Here is a 17,845-nt window from a genome sequence, read left to right on the forward strand (position 1 = left end):
TCTGTTGACACCTCATTCCAAAAACTTGGGAGAGACGTATGAAAAATAAAAAAAAAAGAAGAAATTTTTATATGAGCAAATTCAAAATTGGGAATCGAGTATAATATTGTCTTACTCAAACCCAATAAATCAAAATCAAAATTTCTTGAAAGTAATAATTAGTGGGACTTATTAGGGTGCAACCCATAAGAATATAAAAATCAAACAAAATAAACAATAAACAATAAAAATGCCCTAATATTTCATCTAAGAAAACAAGAAAAGAAGAGGAAAAAAATGCGCATGAAAATAAAAATTGCTGTTGGGGTAACCGCAAATACCAGAACCGGATTTTCTTAGTGAAAACTCTCCAAAATAAATTTCTGGTTATAGAGAAAGCTAAATCCTCTTCCATTTCTCTCTGTAGAGAGAAGCAAACATGGTCTCAACCTCTCTTGCAATCCTTTCTTCCACATCTTCATTTCCTTCCAATTCCACCACAGACCCGTCTTCCCCAGTCACTTTTCTTCCGGTTCTTAGCTCTCTCAAGCTTTCGCACTCAAAACTTGGATTCTCAAAACCCCTCAAATTCACTCCTTTGAAGGTCTCTGGTTCTTCCTCGAGTCCATTAATCGAAGATGACTCTCCATCCCAGTTTCTGCACAACAATTCGATAGCGGATTTCATGAGATTCAAAAGAGGAAGCGATAAGGGCAGTGGCGAGTTGCAGACTGCTGTTGTTACTTATAGAAAGAAGTTCCCTTGGTCTCTACTGAGACCTTTTCTCCAGGTATTAATCTTCCTGTTTTGTTGTTTGCTTTCTTTTTTTTTTTTTTTTTTTTCTTTTGACTCAACTGAGAGATTTGCTTGCTTTGTTTAATGGTTTAGGTGGATTTGGTTTCAACAATCCATATCGCAGATAAAGAGTATGCTTTCTTATTGAGCTTTCAAATGCAATTTTCTTTTTGATGGTATTGCTTTAATTTCTGATTGGAAGATGTAGGTGAATTCTTTTCCCTTTCAAAATTTTCTGTAACATAAATTGCCAGTAATTATGTTTCGTGATGTGGTCTGTGAACTCTGGTAGTGTGATATTAGCAACTTTTGGCCATTGTTCTAAAAGTTACAAAATTCAACAAGAGATACAATCTTGTGATTATGAGACTATAGGAAATGGCATGAATTTTAGAAATTATGATCTTTTTAAGGAGATTCCTTTTGGAACTATTATATATCCAGTATCCAATATTGACATAACCTTAGAGGTTTTTTCTGACTTTATCCCTGTCAATATATAATTTGAAATGTCTTGAGACTTTTTTAGAATAGATACTAGTCAAATAGCAAGAAGCACTTCTTTTTACACTGTCTCCAAAATCCAAGGACTACACATGAATATGTAAAATGCAGGATGGTCATTCTGTTGTTTCCACATGAAGATTTCTATGATGTAGAAAAAGAGTTTGGTTGTATCATGCTATTGTATAACCAACCAAAACATGTGGAAAGACACTCTATTCTATTGGTAGGGATTGAAAGGTGAAGCGCTGAAAACACTATTCTCTGGTGATATTTAGGCAATTGATAGCAGAAGTTGACTACATAATGTTTTGTAAGAGGCATTATCTGTGAGGATTCAGAATATATTTTCAGATGTATCTAATTGAGGCAGTCGCTAGTTTGTTTTGATTGTTTGTCCATATTAAAAAGGATTTATGTAAAATTTTGAAGCTTTTTACTCCCAAAGGACACCTTAATCCCCTAACCAGGTTACTAATGTATCTGGTGTTTATATTTTCATGGTGCTGGAAAAAGCCACCCTCTTTCAGCAATACATTCACATAAGTCTATATAAGGAGAGTGGACTAGATTTGAATAATCTAGTGCTCTTTTAAATGCTACCTACTTGCTGTGGACAACAGTTGTTTGGGCAATTCATTTGTTTACAGCTCTTTTCCCTATTAAAAGAAATTTCCTTCCAGGTATTTTGCAACCCTACAGAAGGAACTTGAAACTTACGATTGTGTCCTCTATGAGATGGTGGCTAGTAGGGAGAGTTTAGAGAACAGAAGAAGCCCTACTGCTAGAAAAAGGATCAAAGGTTCACGCTCAAGAGGCTTTAACATTTTGGGATGCATTCAGCGACAGATGGCTTGGATACTTATGCTTGATTTCCAATTAGATTGTCTCGATTATCAGGCTGAGAATTGGTACCACGCAGATCTTGATTATGAAACTTTCAAGTTACTTCAGGTTATAGTTGCAATTTCTTCTCTTTAAATTGTTTGATTTGTAGTCAACAAAAGCTTTGACCTCGGGTACTGAAGAATCATTAACATGTGTTTCACTCTGTATTCTTATCGAACTGTTTATTTTTGTGCTATCCTATACCTGGTAATTGAAGGTTGATGTTTTATTGATCTGGACCCAAATGATTGCTAAACATTCAACAATATGTGGTAAGACTTCTTATTTCCTCTCTTCCAAAAATTTATCCTGTAACAAACTCTGATAAAATTGGTGGTAATCAAACAGTCATATGTTTATTTGTTGATCAATAGTTGAACAATACACCTGACGCCATGTCCTGCTGTTTCCAGCTTGAAAAAGGTGAAAGCTTCTTCTCATTTGCAAGGGATATGACCTTAAAATCAGCCAAAGCCATGGTGCAGCATGCTACCATTCCCGAAGATCTTGATCCTTGGAGATCCAGGCTGCTGTGGGCTTCCCGGGTGCTTCCAATGCCACTTGTGGGTCTTTTGATTATTGGCAGTGTCTGTACAGATGTGGGAAGCCATGCATCAGAATATCCGGAGTTTGAAGCCCTATCAAGGCTTGACTTTGGCGCTGCCATGAAAGTTTTCCTTGCAAAGCGATTAACATCCGAGTATGTTATCTAATTCCTTCTACAAGCTTAGTTATACAAATTAATCCTTTTTGTCCACTCAATACCCTAAAACCCATGTCTTTTAGTTGGCACCACTGCCAGATTACACAGCTAACTAGTGATTCTTAACATGCCATGTCCCACTGGAGGAAAATCCCACGTTAGTTTGCTCAACCAAATAACGAGTGGTTCTTAACTTGTGAACGAAGGTTCACACAGGTAACAGCAGATGTAGAGGAGGGGTCTGTGATCATCGGCGAGAGAAACAGAGCAGCAGCAGAAGCACTTAGAAGAGCAATTGAGGATGGCCACAACAAGATTGCCATACTCTATGGTGGCGGCCACATGCCAGACCTTGGCCGGCGGCTAAGGGAAGAGTTTGACCTGCTCCCATCTCAGGTTCAGTGGGTAACGGCTTGGTCCATAAGAAACCGATACTTGAATAGCAGCTCCCTCCCATTTCTGAAAAGAATGGCTGAAATCTCAGGTTGGCCATTGAACCGCTATCAGACTTTGGCTTTGCTCATATTTTCCTCTGTTCTTGCCTTGGACCTCTGGTTCTGGGAGCTCTTTTTTGGCACTGCAGTTAACTGGATCTCTCAGGTTGCATCTCAGGTTTTTCAGTATGTTGATAAAGCACAAGTTATCTGAACAAAATATTCACTGACGGAAGAAAAAAAGATTGTTCATGCTGGTCTTTATTAGTTTAAGGCCGATCTGCATCATTGGTTACTGTACATATTGTATAAACATCTTTAATGGCAAAACAAAGGCAGCTTATTTGGAAAATAAAAGCTTGTATGCGTCACAGCTGATGTTCACATACGCTTATACGAAATACAGAACTAAGGGCCTACAGATTGTTTGGATTTTTGTTGCAACTCCCCTCTTCCTTTGTGCTGCTTCAGTGCCTGACCAAACCAAAAAAAAAAAAAAAAGAAGAAAAGAAAAGTAAACCACAAGCTGGGCTTAACATAGGAAAAGGCCTGGATAGTTGCAGGGTTAATAACTTAGGCTTTCTCCTTAGTTTTCTTAGCAACCAAACAGGTCATCTAATAATACAAATTTAAACAGCGCACTAAAATCTGGGCTCAACATAGGAAAAGACCTCAACAGTTGCAGGCTGTCGCATTCTCCTCAGTTTTCTTAGCAACCAAACAGGTCTTCTAAGAATCAAATTTAAACAGCGCACCTTCTCTGAAGCCACTCTTGAATCTAACATAAACATGTCGAAGGTACCTCATCCTTCCAGTCCCAGTGGTGTTCCTCTCAATCGTCTTCATGCTCCAGTTATCTATATTAACAAGCATCAATGCAAGGACATCTAGAACCAATAAACAGGAAACATAAAGCCGTGGATATAGAAGAAATTCGAAATAGTTCGCTTTCTGATACGCCTGGAGGGGGGAGCCACAGGAAGCGCAGCAACTCTTCTGCAGATGGAAGCTGCGGGGACTGCAACGCACGCAAAAAGTGCGGGTCTTGTTCCTCTTCCCGAAACTCTCTGTTCCTTTACCCTGTTTGGTAGGAGAGAAAAAACCAGAGACACATCTTCATACCATAGACGAACAAGAAAAAGAAAAAAAACAATGGAACTCATGCAGAGAAGTTAACCATTATTGTTTTGGTCGTAGGGACTTCTGGTTGTAGGACCGCTGAAAGTGGAAAGAAGCGTTTGTTTTTTGGGGCTATTCGGTGGATTCAGAGGCAAATTGACACGCAAACATGGCGGTGTCTACGTGTTCAGCAGTGGGTTTGTGTATGATGCTAAAACGACAAATACTGGCACCGTTTTCAATGACTAAGCTTAGAAGAAAGAGAAAGAGCCAAGCCATTTATGAAACAACAAGTCTGTTATTGATGATATCACCTTTCTTTGAATCACACGTAAACCAGAGGAAGCTCACATGCATGCATACATAATAGTGATACACACACATATATATACATACAAGTTTAGCCTTTTTTTTTTTTTTTTTTTTTCCTGTTTTTCAAATTTCACAATATTATTAGATTAAGAGCTTGTAAAATATAGCGATATTTTTTCTTTTGAAAATTCAAATGGGTCAACGGAACATTAATAATGACTTGCTGGGAAATAATAGTAATAAATAAAAAAAGGATGTAGGGTGTGTGGCATGCATGCCACGTTGCCGTTGAAGTAGGCATGAAGCTAATGTTACCCTTATCAACTTTTGAATTTTACAGCAATCCCAATTTATCTATTTCTTCATATTTTTATTTGGCAGATACACATACACAATTCCACTAAAGAAAATTAATAATTGGAATTGCTACATAAACAATTATTTGGCAGGGTCTTGTTAATTATTTTAGCTCATTTATGCAGCTAGTTGGAACTTAAGATTCTGCTGCAGCAATGGAGTCGTTTGTTAGTATTTTTATAAAATTTATTTATGAAAAAACAAAACAATAATATACATTAAGATATTTTATGACTACAATTAATTCATAACTCATTTATGCACTGTGACGTTTCATAATACTAAAAAATCATCTTGTATATCTAATATACAATAATTTAGAATCACATTGTCATTAATAATAAACTATTAATATATTATACATTACCAATTTTAACATGATTTCTTTTCGGGAAGCTGCAGAGCAGAAAGAGTCAAAAGACAGCAATAAAAGACTGGAAGCAACAAGACCCCATCTCATCTGGGTCAATACCCTGTAATACTACATGTTCTATATTTACATATATATATATATATATATTGCCTTTTTTTTTTTTTTTTTGCGCAGTCCGAGTTAATTTCTTGTACTTTAATTAATTAATTAATTTATTTTAACTATATTAAGAATAAATTATTCCAGTCCTGTTCTGATTAAAGAGGTCGTTAACTTCTACATGCTCCTTTCAGAGACAAAAAATAAAGAAAATTAGAGGGGCGAGCGCGGGGGGGACACAGGCGTGGTTGCAGGGTTATTACAATCAAAAGCGGCCTTTTGAAGAAAAGCCAGAGGGATCTAGCTCTCTTTTTCCTCCCCATCCAACTTTCTAACCGCTCAGACACGTGCACTTTTCTTTTAGAAACATGCCCAGAGATTATTGACTCTTGGATCTTTATGTGTTTACGGTGGACTTTCTCTGAGCTTTTAGCCCCTTGCTTCAACGCTTTGATGGTATCTCGTGATATATCTGTTTTCTAAACATGAGACTCGAGTCAAATTTAGAATACCATTACTACCATGGTCTTCCAGATTCTGAACAGAAATTAGAAGAAGATGACCAGTCCCATCAATGGAGGATTACTGGTGGGTCCACCGGTAATTCCTGTAGCAAAAAGCCTCGCCTCAACAGATATGCCTTGGCTTGTGCTGTCTTAGCCTCCACAAACTCTGTTTTATTGGGCTATGGTGAGTTTCAATTTAATCTCTTTGGTAAAAAAAATTTTCAATTGCATATAAAGTTTCTAAGCTTTTAGCCATGGAAACAATCTGAGCTAAACCCATGTGCAGATATTGGAGTTATGAGTGGAGCAATAATATTCATCAAACAAAGCCTCGAAATCACATCGACCCAGGTGGAGATCTTAGTTGGTATCCTTAACTTGTGCTCGTTGGTGGGCTCGTTTCTATCCGGTAAGACCTCTGATCTCATCGGCCGGCGTTACACCATTGTTCTCGCCGCTGCAACGTTCCTGGTGGGCGCAATCCTGATGGGCTTCGCGCCCTCGTTTTCGTTCCTCATGGCCGGAAGAGTAGTTGCAGGCATCGGAGTTGGCTACTCGCTGATGATAGGTCCCGTTTACGTGGCCGAGCTCTCTCCTGCTATTTCTCGTGGCTTGCTGTCGTCGTTTCCGGAGATCTTCATCACCATGGGAATTCTTCTCGGTTACATCTGCAACTACGCACTTTCGGGTCTTCCAGCGAACGTGAACTGGAGGATAATGTTAGGCTTAGCAGGGTTCCCTGCAATTGTTGTCGCCATTGGGGTGATGGCGATGCCGGAATCCCCTCGTTGGCTTGTCATGAAATGCCGCCACCAGGAAGCCAAACAGGTGATAGTAAAAACGTCTGAAACAGAGGAAGAAGCTGAACTCAGGTTGATCGAAATAGAAAAAGCTGCGGAACAAACATGTCCCTCCGGCGAAATCTTCCGGGGTGAAGGGGTGTGGAAAGAGCTTCTTTTGAAGCCGTCTCCGGCAGTCCGCAGAATCCTAATCTTGGCGATCGGCATCAACTTCTTCATGCAAGCTTCAGGAAACGACGCCGTAGTCTACTACACCCCTGAAGTGCTGAGAGACGCTGGCATTCACAACACCAAACACCTGGTGGGCGTGACGGTGATCATGGGGCTATCGAAGACGGTGTTTGTGTTGATCTCTGCTCTCTTCTTGGATCATCTTGGAAGGCGACAACTCTTGCTGGTGGGCACAGCCGGTGTGACCGTGTCGTTAGCAACCCTCGGGTTAGGCTCAAGATATCTCTCTATGTCGGACGACAATCCCACATGGGCCATCACGGTGTCTGTGGTGTCAGTTTGCGCCTTTCTATCTTTCTTCTCAGTTGGGCTTGGACCCATCACGTGGGTGTACTCGGCGGAGATATTCCCGACGAGACTGAGAGCTCAAGGTTCGAGCCTGGCAATATCAGTAAACAGGGTGGTGAGTGGGATTGTAGCCATGACATTTCTGAGCGTTTCAGAGCACATCACATTTGCCGGAACTTTCTTTCTGCTTTCAGGGGTGATGGCAATTGGGACGGTTTTCTTCTACTTGTATTTGCCAGAGACAAAAGGGAAGACCTTGGAAGAGATTCAGTCTGTCTTTCAGGATGAACTCATTAAACACAGAGTCGTTTGTTAATGAGCTTATACAACTTGTTTTCTATTCCTTATGGTTTTTTAGGACAATCAGCATCAATCAAGTAGGGATTTTTGGTTTATTATTTTTAAGTTTAGTGGAGGAACAAATGGCGGAAAGCTTTTCATTCTACTTCCAACGAATAACTTCTACAAAAATAATATTTATTTTAGTCAGCAATCTCCTTGTGAAACATTTTATACAAAACTTTCAAAAGAGAACAACAAACACACTTGTAATTACACCTATGCGATACAACTTTGATTTTTTGTTGGTTGATACTTGGAAACTTTAGGTTTAAATGTTATGGAAATTGAGGTCGTTTATGTTCAACGTGAATTTGGTTTTTAGGATTGATGGATGATCTCTTTTTAGGTTTGTAGATTACTGGTGGATAGGACAAAAATAAAGGAGAAAATTTTGGGGCATTGGATTTTAGACCTGATAATATGTTGGGATACCTTAGTTCCATGTAATTTATGTTTGTTTTGGATTTTAAGTTCCATGGTTTTGATTTGGTCTTGGAGTCATTTTACTTCAATTTGAACTTTGCCGTAGGTGTATAATAATCCATCTTAGTCCAATTCAAAATCCAAAATGGATTAAGGATATGGGATTTAGACCAGATTTAAGCTCTAAAGACAACCGTGTGATTATTATCTTTTGAACATATTAATTTAATTTATGTTTAATTTTGGACTCCAACGGCCATTTCGCTTAATTCAAACTAAACTTTAAATTCTATAATTACTTCCGGGTAATTTTGTTTTGCTTTAATTTAATTTGAGTTTTATTACGGGTGATATCCATTTTGGTCCAATTCATTTAGTATTAAATGAACATTTAGTTTGAGTTGGTTAGTTTCTTTAATTACCAAGACTCTTCAGGACCAGTAATTATCAAATATTATTTGACTTGGGCCTTTTAGGCAATTCGGATCATATTTGGGCATGTGGTATTTAATTTAAGTCCGCCACCACAATTGAATTTGACCTAAAACTTTTGACTAAAGGCTTTGAAAATTTGTTGGGCCTTAGGTTGCATTAGGCCTTTATTTAGTCATGTAAGTCTTTTATACCCTATTTGGATAAATAATTAATATATGACAAAAACAGTAATTAGATGCCAATAACACATAATGAGAATGATAATTTTTTTTTTTTTATATTTGAATGATTGTATATTAATATATGTTAATGACAGTTGTTTTGTTTGAATAATAGGATGATATGTTTGTATTTTCAATCAAATTACTAATTTACCCCTATTTTATTATATGTAATAATAAATGGTATATAAAAAGTACGTAATAAAAAAATAAATTATATAAGAATATAATTAAATTTGTATTTGAATAAATAATTATTATACATAATTAAATTAAATTTTTATATTTGATAAAATAAATTATTATTATTTATATTATCACATTAATTTAATTTTTAAAAAAATAAAATTATTTATATATTAAAAGTAAATAGTTGTAATTATATATTATTATATTAAATCTAAAATTATTTCAAAAAATAAAAAAGTAATTGAAAGAATCATTTATTTAAGAGGGTATAATGGGAATTAAACATATTTTATGATGGTATAACGAGAAATATAATTATTTGCCTGTCACATACGACTGATTTGATGGTTTTTAAAATTCATTCAAAATGTATCAGTCGAATACCGTTTGTTACCATCTCATCAAGTTAGAAGTTGAAACAAACAAGATTTTATTATACTCGTGAAGTACCATACATTAATTGACTATCGTTTACCACTATCCAAACATGAGGTTAGTTCAAGTGTGGTTTTGAGAAAGCCCAGAGATGATTTTCAAACTCTCAAGGTCACTTCAATTGTAATCTCTTAATTATGGGATTTGATGATTTTAATAAATTCAATTTAGAATAGTTTCTTTAAGTAAGTAAAGTTTAATTTTAATCAACATTAGATTTTTATAGCTATATTTAATTTTGACCAATGGACAAAAGTAATATATATGGCAAAGTATTTTTTTTGTATAAACTTATAGAACATATCTTGTACAAATAAGGTCCTAATTACCTTCAGGATTATAAGAGAAGAAGGGACAAGTGAGAAAGTAGAGGGGATGACTTTGGGATAAAGAAAGGAGTTTCAAGGGTGATGTGACATTGGATAGCCCAAGTTTGGTGTCCAGGATGTCGATCTACATTAAGGAGGAATCCACAAGGTCTCAACTCAAACAAAAAAGTAAGTTCAAGTTTGCTAAACGGAAACAATTAGAACAGGAAAGTAATTTCATCATTGACAACTTTTCCTAATTGGGATTATTATAAGAGATTAGCCAAGTTTGTTCAAGCCAAAAGACTTAAAGTTTAAGTAAAATTAATGGACTTGAAGAATTGTAAGAAACCCCACGCTCGAGGAAGATGGCATACATGAACCAAGCATCGGTAGCCTAGATACGCGTGGCATGTGCATGTGCACTGAAAGACCCGCGCACAGGCAGACCCAGCAGCTCCGTTGCATGGCCCAAAAGGCCTGCAAGCACCGCATGCGGAGCCCGTTGCGTGCACGTAGGCCCAAGGGGCCAATCGTGCAGGCTCGCAACCCTCACGTGACCTTAGTGGGCCTATCGACCCAACCCCATCGGGTTGCCCCAAGAACCGAGCCTCCCCATTTTAATTAATTAATACTTTTTTAAATTTTATTTTTAAAAAGGCTTTGGGACTCACTTTTTGATTACCCATGTATTAAATTAAAATCCCACATGGCTAAATTAATTTCCTCATATTTTTTACATAGAAATCACGAAGGATAAGTTTTATCTTATTTTAATATAAGTTCTATTCTTAAGATTATTTATTTAATTTTTTTGCATTTAGATAGAATAAAATAAATATTTTATATGTAATAATCTTAAAATTAGATAGAATTTTATCTAAGATATTATTTTATTATTTTATGCAAGAGTTTGTACTCATCAAGATTATTCGAGAAAAAGTTATAAATAGGTATTTACCTATAGGTTGTAAACATACCAATTACAATCAATTTAGAGAAATTCTTGAAAATTTAGGCTTTTCTTCTATTAACGTTTTTGCTAATTTAGGTTCTTCAAGTTTTTTAAGGAGTGGGAGTCTTCAGAAGTTTTGTCGAGTCAATGAGTAGGGATCAACTTATCGGTAAATCCATTGCGTTTTTCTTTGTTTATTTCGTTTAATCTTTGTTTTTTGCATTCTTTTTTGCATTCTTTTTTGCATTGTAGATTCAATTAGGGAAAGGAAGGGGGGTTATCTAGATACTTAAAATTTTAGTATTGCATAACATTGAGTGGGTTATAAGTGTTAATTCAATCCTCCCAATATCCTCCAGCATCATTTGGTGTCAGAGGCTCTTAGAGCCAAATTTATCTTTATTGCTTTCAGCATTTTTGTTCTTTAATTAGCATTCAAATTTATTTAATTGTTATTCATCTTGCATCTTATTTGAATTCATATCTATCCGTTCAATTCAAGTGATTCATGTTTATTATTTAAAAAAAAATTTATATATAAAAAATATAAAAATATTCCAATCGCACCTCATAAGGCAATTAGCACGTTATTAACATCTTGTATGATAAAAGCATAATAGTCGCCTGATTGGTGACAGCAAATTCTTTGAGAAATCGAAGGCAAAGTACCTCACCTAATGGGTGCGAGCGAAAATTTTTATTTTCATTCTGCACATTATCCATGTTTAATTTTCGAATTACATTTGTATAATCTTGCATCAATATTGCAAAAAGAAACTTGACTTGTCGTATAGTGTAGCCAAAAAATTAGGAGCAGTATAAGTAGATACACCTGTCGATTTTATCCATCGAGATTGATCGGATCCCTATGCATCAGTTCGAATAGTCATTCTTTGTAATCTGTTTTTATCATTCATTTTACTTTTGTTCTATTACAAAAAAATATTATAATTAAGTGACTAATCGATTTTATTTACTTAACACACAAGAAGAATAATCACAGGTAGTATATTATTCCTTCCTCTGTGTGCTTAATTCTGAGCTTCAATAGAAATTAGAATTCTTTAGTGTTCCTTATTGTGTCATATGGACTAACACACATACCCAATTCAAGCAATTCTGATTTCAAATGCTCAACTCAATAGACAAAGCTATCAATTGAGAGATTTTCAGGTAAACACAAGGGAAGGTGAGGGAGAGAATGTATTTTTTTCACTAACCTTGCAGGTACTATACTATGTCAAAATCTATTGAAAATGTTCCACTTGGGAGTAATGTCCTTATTATTCGAAGAGCTCTTAACGTGCAAGTTAGGAGTGAAGACAACGAGCAGAGGGGGAATATTTTCCGCACGCGATGCCTTATCAATGGTAAGGTATGTGGAATAATCATTGACAATGGTAGTTGTGTTAACGAGGCAAACACTCTATTAATGAAAAGAGCATGGTTGACGTACATCAAGCATTCGACTCCTTACCGGTTATAGTGGTTGAATGAGTGTGGTGAAACCCAAGTTACCAGGTAAGTCATAGTGTTTTTCTCCATAGGAGAATATTGCGACAAGGTATGTTATGATATTGTACCTATGCATGTCAGTCACCTGATATTTGGGAGACTTTAGCAATTTGATATACAAGTATAACAAAACGGTCGCACCAATCGATATTTATTGCGAAAAAACAGTCTGAATCATGTCCTTACGCTTTTATCACCAAAAAAACATATGAAGATCATGTCAAATTAAACAATCATTTCATGAATACTTAAGGAAAACAGAAGAAAGAGAGAAGGCCAAAAAGGAAACTAGTGGTCCATTAAGCATCAAAGAAGCTCGAAAAGAGCTAAAGATAGTCCATTATGAGAAGAACAGAGAGCAAAAACAAATGAGTGTCCTCATAACAGAGATACAATACTAAAGAATATCTCTTATGAAAAGGAAAGTTTGATTGTACTTACCAACAAGGAGATCGATTTTGACCTTAACCACTCTTTATATAGTGGTACTATTTTCTCTTATAGATAATTACCATCGCAAGTGGGATATAAAGATTTGATCCAGGTCCCAAAAAAATTGTGAATTAAGTCATGATATGCATCAATAAAGTAAATATACCAAAGAAGTATGATATGTTTTTTATTGTTATCACTAACCATTCTCCTTTCAATGAAACTTAAGATTCGAAGATGAATTTTTTTTGAAGAAGGAGGAGATGATGTGATATTGGATAGCCCAAACTTAGTGTCAAGGATGCCAATTTGCATCGAAGAGGAACCTAGCAAGTCTGGACTCAAATAGGAAAATAAGTTTCAACTTCCTAAATAGAAACATCTAGAATAGGAAAGTAATTTCATCCATGACTACTTTTCTAATTGGGATTATTCTAAGAGATAGATCAGGTTAGTTCAAGCCAAAAGACTTAAATCCCAAGTAAGATTAATGGACTTAAAGAATTGTAAGAAATCCCACCCCCAAGGAAGCTGACCCATGAACCAAGCGTTCACAACCCACATACGTGCGACATGCGCATGGCTGCAAGGCTCACACACAGGCCAACAGCTCCGACGTATGGCCCAGAAGGCCTACATCCACCACGTCTCGAACGCGTGCAGATAGACCCGAAACCTTCCCAATCGTGCAAATGTGCGGCCCCCGTGGGCTTGCCCCGCATGACCTGGGCGGGCCTGTCGGCCTAACCCGATTAGGTTGCCCCAAGAACCGACCTTCCCCATTTTAATTAATTAATACTTTTTAAAATTTTATTTTTTAAAAATACTTTGGGACCTACTTTTTAATTACCCATGTTTTAAATTGAAATCCCACATGCCTAAATTAATTTTCCCATGTGTTTTACATGAAAATCACATGGAATAAGTCTTGTTTTATTTTAATATAAATTTTTTCCTTATGATTATTTAATTATTTTTTTTGTATTTAAAAGGGAAAGAATAAATGTTTTCTTATGTAATTATCCTAAAATTAGACAGAATTTTATCTAGTATATTATTTTATGCAAGAGTTTGTGTAACGGCTCTGGAAAATTTAAAAGGAGATGCATATAATAATTTGAGTGCGGAAGCGAAATAATGGTTAAGGTTAACATCCCTTACACGATAACTCAAAAATATTAACAAACATCACGGAACAAATTCTCTTAAAGAAATACGAGAAATGGAAAAAAAAATAAAGTAAACTATAAAGTATCTAGCATCAACTCGTAACCTTCTTGCAGATCGGGCTCGTGAATCAGGTCCTCTTGATCTGAAATGGTTAAATAAGGGGTGAGCTGCACTAAGCCAGTAAGAACATCACACTATATCGCCGACACAAAAGTAAAGGTTGATAGAAAACCAAAAACAACCAATGGAGTACAAATTTTAAGCCAATACATTCATTAAAAGTAAAATCATTTTTCCTTTTACTTACCATTGGGAAATCTGTGAAAATAACCTATAAAGACAATAACATCATACAGATCATAACTTCATGCACAATCAGTAACATAGAGCATATCATAAATTCATATTCATTAACAATAACTAATCATCATCGTTTTCTCGTTTCACCAGCCTATTAGTATTCATGAGGATCCATAGGGGTGTCCCCGCTACACGTGAACCATTTTTCTTAATAATATTAATTCCAGGGCCGTCCCCATACCTCGTCCGGTATGAGCGCCAATACATTAAATCTCAATACTTCGTCCGGTATGAGGGTGAAGTGGGCCGTCCTCCCCATACCCTGTCTGGTATGAGCGCCAAATTATCAAGTCTTCATACCCCGTCCGGTATGACACAACGTTCACGGTAGGGTTCTTTATGAACTCGATCCATCCACCATCTCTCAGGATATCTAGTGAACTTATCATCTTATCTATTTATTAGATCACATCCCTTTCCTGTTTATCCCTAATCTTCATTATTAAATTAAACACGATCACATAAACAATGAACATGCACCCGGTAATACAATCATATCTTAAATTTCAAAATCACACGGTGGTCAAGTAATACAGTAATACATGCATTTAAAACCATAGAATAGATAAACCAGATACCATCATGCATTTAAATTATAAAATAAATAAACAGGAATCAACAGAAAATAATGTCCGATTTCGGACTCCATTAGCAATCCGTAATTAATTATGCATATTTATCTAACTTGTACAAAGGACCATATTATTATTTATTCAAACTTCACATCTATGATAGAAAATAGGGTGAGGGGTCCTTACCTGATTTAACACCGAAAATTAAATGGTCACTGTGCCTATGGGCGGTCCCTAGGTTTCCTGAATTTTTTTTCGGGAACTAAAACGCGCTTATGGTACCTACACATGTCCCAAATAACCCAAAAATAAGACCCAGGGCCTACTCGGCCAATTTTAAAATTCCGGCACTGCGGCTCCACCGTGCTCCGGCGACCGGGACCCGCCTCAGGTTGGCTGTTTTCGACCGTTTTCGGCCGAATTCAGCCAAACTTGCATCGGTTCCTGTGAGAAAACACACTTAGGGCCCTCGGTGGGCCAAAAAAATGTAGAAAACTGAAACTCACCGGCGATGAAGCTCTCCGGTTCGGCGGCTCCTCCAACTCACGTTGCGATTGGGTGTTTTGCTTTGGTCAACCTGTAGAGAAGGAAATGATGATCACAACAGTAGAAAAATTACATCGAATGGGAATCGAAAAGGATCTCATCGGAGGCATTTTCTGAAACACCTAGTAGCGGCGCCACTGAGCTTCGACAGCATTTTTTGGCCAATTGAGCTATTTTTTCACTCCAATTCTGCCATGAGTGGGTTTAAAATTGAATTTCGTGCAAGAAAATTTTTTTTTACCTCGTTTGGCGGTCGAAAATTACTCCGGTGCGGCGGCAGGTTACGACGGTCGGCTCCCCGGCAGTTGGGTTGTCTTCTCCGACGAGGGGCTTTGGCGGCTAGGGTTAGGGTTTAGGTGCGGATGAGATTATTTATACCCATCCACTTTTGATTTGGGTCGTCCATCACTTTTAATCTGGACTGTCCGTCCGATCACGATTAAATTAGGAGTGAATCTGAGCTGTTCATCACGATTCAATCTGGACCGTCTGTGCGTGATCCAATCTGGGCTGTCCATGGGCGATGCAACCTTGGCCGTCCGTGCACGCGGGAGCGGATCTCAGTCGTTCGATCGCACGCACACGGATCTTCCACGTAGTTCCCCCCGCGTGGCCTCCCGCGTCAGCGCCTCTGCCACCTAGCGCGTCCTGGTTGGTCGGGGCTGCTGATCGGGCATCTGACGTGGGACAATTTTTTTAAATTATATTTTGACCACCGATTTCTGATTTTTCTTTCAAAAATATCCCTAAAACCTAAATTTTACCCCTTTTTTCTAAATTTGTTTTCAATTAAATCATTAACTAATTTTTTACATTTATTATTATTATTATTATTATTATTATTATTTTCATTAAATCAACTTAAAATAAAATAATTTTAATTAAATTCAATTAACAAATAATTATATTTATTAAAAAATAAAATAAATATTGGGTGTTACAGTTTGTACTCGTCTAGATTGCCTCGGAAAAGGTTATAAATAGGTCTTTATCCATAGGTTATAAACACAACAATTACAATCAATTTGAGACAAATTCTTGAAAGCTTAGACTTTTCTTCTATTAGCATTTTTGCTAATTTAGCTTCTTCAATTTTTTCAAGGAGCATGAGTCTTCAGAAGTTTTGTTGAGTCAAGGATCAACTTATTGATAAGTCTGTGATATTTTTTCTTTTCTTATTTATTTTTCATATTCTTTTTTTGTGCATTCCTTTTAGGATTGTAAATTCAATTAGAGGGAAAGATTTATCGAGGTGATTAAAGTTTTGATATTGCATAACGTTGAGTGAGTTATAAAAGTTGATTTTATCCTCTCCATACCTTCCTGCGTCAAAGGGAAAATGGATCCACGTAGAGCCAAGATGGATTTAATGACAATATCCATCCTCATTTTATTAAGTCAAAGAGGTCACATATCTACAAGAATTTATTTAAAAGAAAAAAAAAACACATGAAAAGGGGTTCACAGTGTTTGTGGATAAGGTCCACGGGTCCATCATGTATGAAAAGATAGGGCAATTTTTTTCAAATTATGGAATGAAACTAATTGTGTTTTTCCAAGGAGGAAAAGGTAAAAACAAATTACTTTCTTTGTGTTTATTAGATTTGGAAGAATTAACAAAGCTAATAGGCAAGTGAAACAAGCAAATAGTCTAATCCTCAAAGGTGAAAGATTACTAGTTCTAATCGTGGAAGCTTAAAGGGGTTGGGAATGAAGTAAAAGATTACAAAAAAGGAAGAACATATTGTGTTTCTAGTAAAATTATGGCATATATAAGTTTAAAAGATGTACTAATAATGAATAAGCCTCAAGGTGACCAGAGGGGTTTGTCGAATGGTGGTGCTTCAATGCAGGAGGCTAGAGATATTAAGAAGCCAATATTTAGTTTATAGGATAATGAATAGCCATTTTTTTAGTTCATGTTAAAGTGAGTACAATTGGTTAAAAAAATTTTCCGTTGGAAAAGTGAAAGATAACCTATCAACAAAAGATATAACTAATGAGGTGGTATCTCAAGTGGAAAAGTTAGGAAATATACTTGAGTTATCAAACTAAAAATTGTTAATGGTATATAACTATATAATAGTAATGAATAATATGTTTCATGTGGATATGCATATTTTTAAAAATGGTTCATATCGGTGAAGGCTTGAAAAGATGAAGATGAGGAAATGTTCAAGAAAGTATGGGTTCTGGTTAGTAGAGTTCCTTTAAAGATTTTGGCTCCAAGATTCTTCATATCTCTCGTAAACCATCTTGGTAAGTTGTATAAATAAATGTAGAATACATTAATTTTATTGAGCTTGAGTTGGCAAAAGTATGCATTATGGCCTCTCGGTGGAAGAAGCTCCCTAAGTAGATTTGTGTGCCATTAGATGGAAGTCCAATATGGTTGGAAATTAAAGTTGTGTTATCAATGATGTTAAGTCCACAATCAGGTTGTAGGAGTGGTAAGGAAGATGGTTATCTCATTGTAAATAAAGAATCAATGGGCAATAAAGATCCTTATGATAGCCAAGGTGGAGTTAACAAGTTAGTTGAGTTGCTTATGGTA

General features: G+C 36.3%; 2 protein-coding genes and 1 long non-coding RNA gene across 3 annotated transcripts; 2 read left to right on the forward strand and 1 right to left on the reverse strand.

Annotated features, from left to right (window-relative positions):
* Nucleotides 1-238: 238 nt before the first annotated feature.
* LOC110818582 (thermosome subunit gamma) lies at nt 239-3,735 on the forward strand. Its single transcript, XM_022047498.2, has 5 exons — nt 239-769; nt 868-905; nt 1,962-2,232; nt 2,580-2,866; nt 3,076-3,735. Exons 1-5 carry the CDS (start codon nt 419-421, stop codon nt 3,515-3,517), a joined length of 1,389 nt encoding a protein of 462 aa, XP_021903190.1. The 5' UTR covers nt 239-418; the 3' UTR covers nt 3,518-3,735.
* On the reverse strand, nt 2,435-4,683 carry LOC148253059 (uncharacterized). Its single transcript, XR_015813746.1, has 2 exons — nt 4,481-4,683; nt 2,435-4,383 (listed from the first exon to the last, which is right to left on the reverse strand). It is a non-coding gene; the product is annotated as an uncharacterized LOC148253059 (long non-coding RNA).
* A 1,055-nt stretch (nt 4,684-5,738) lies between these two features.
* LOC110818602 (putative polyol transporter 6) lies at nt 5,739-7,881 on the forward strand. Its single transcript, XM_022047522.2, has 2 exons — nt 5,739-6,253; nt 6,356-7,881. Exons 1-2 carry the CDS (start codon nt 6,049-6,051, stop codon nt 7,702-7,704), a joined length of 1,554 nt encoding a protein of 517 aa, XP_021903214.1. The 5' UTR covers nt 5,739-6,048; the 3' UTR covers nt 7,705-7,881.
* Nucleotides 7,882-17,845: the final 9,964 nt, after the last annotated feature.

The sequence above is a fragment of the Carica papaya genome, chromosome 7, assembly GCF_054855325.1.
Source record: "Carica papaya isolate Zhongbai chromosome 7, ASM5485532v1, whole genome shotgun sequence".
Lineage (NCBI taxonomy): Eukaryota > Viridiplantae > Streptophyta > Magnoliopsida > Brassicales > Caricaceae > Carica > Carica papaya.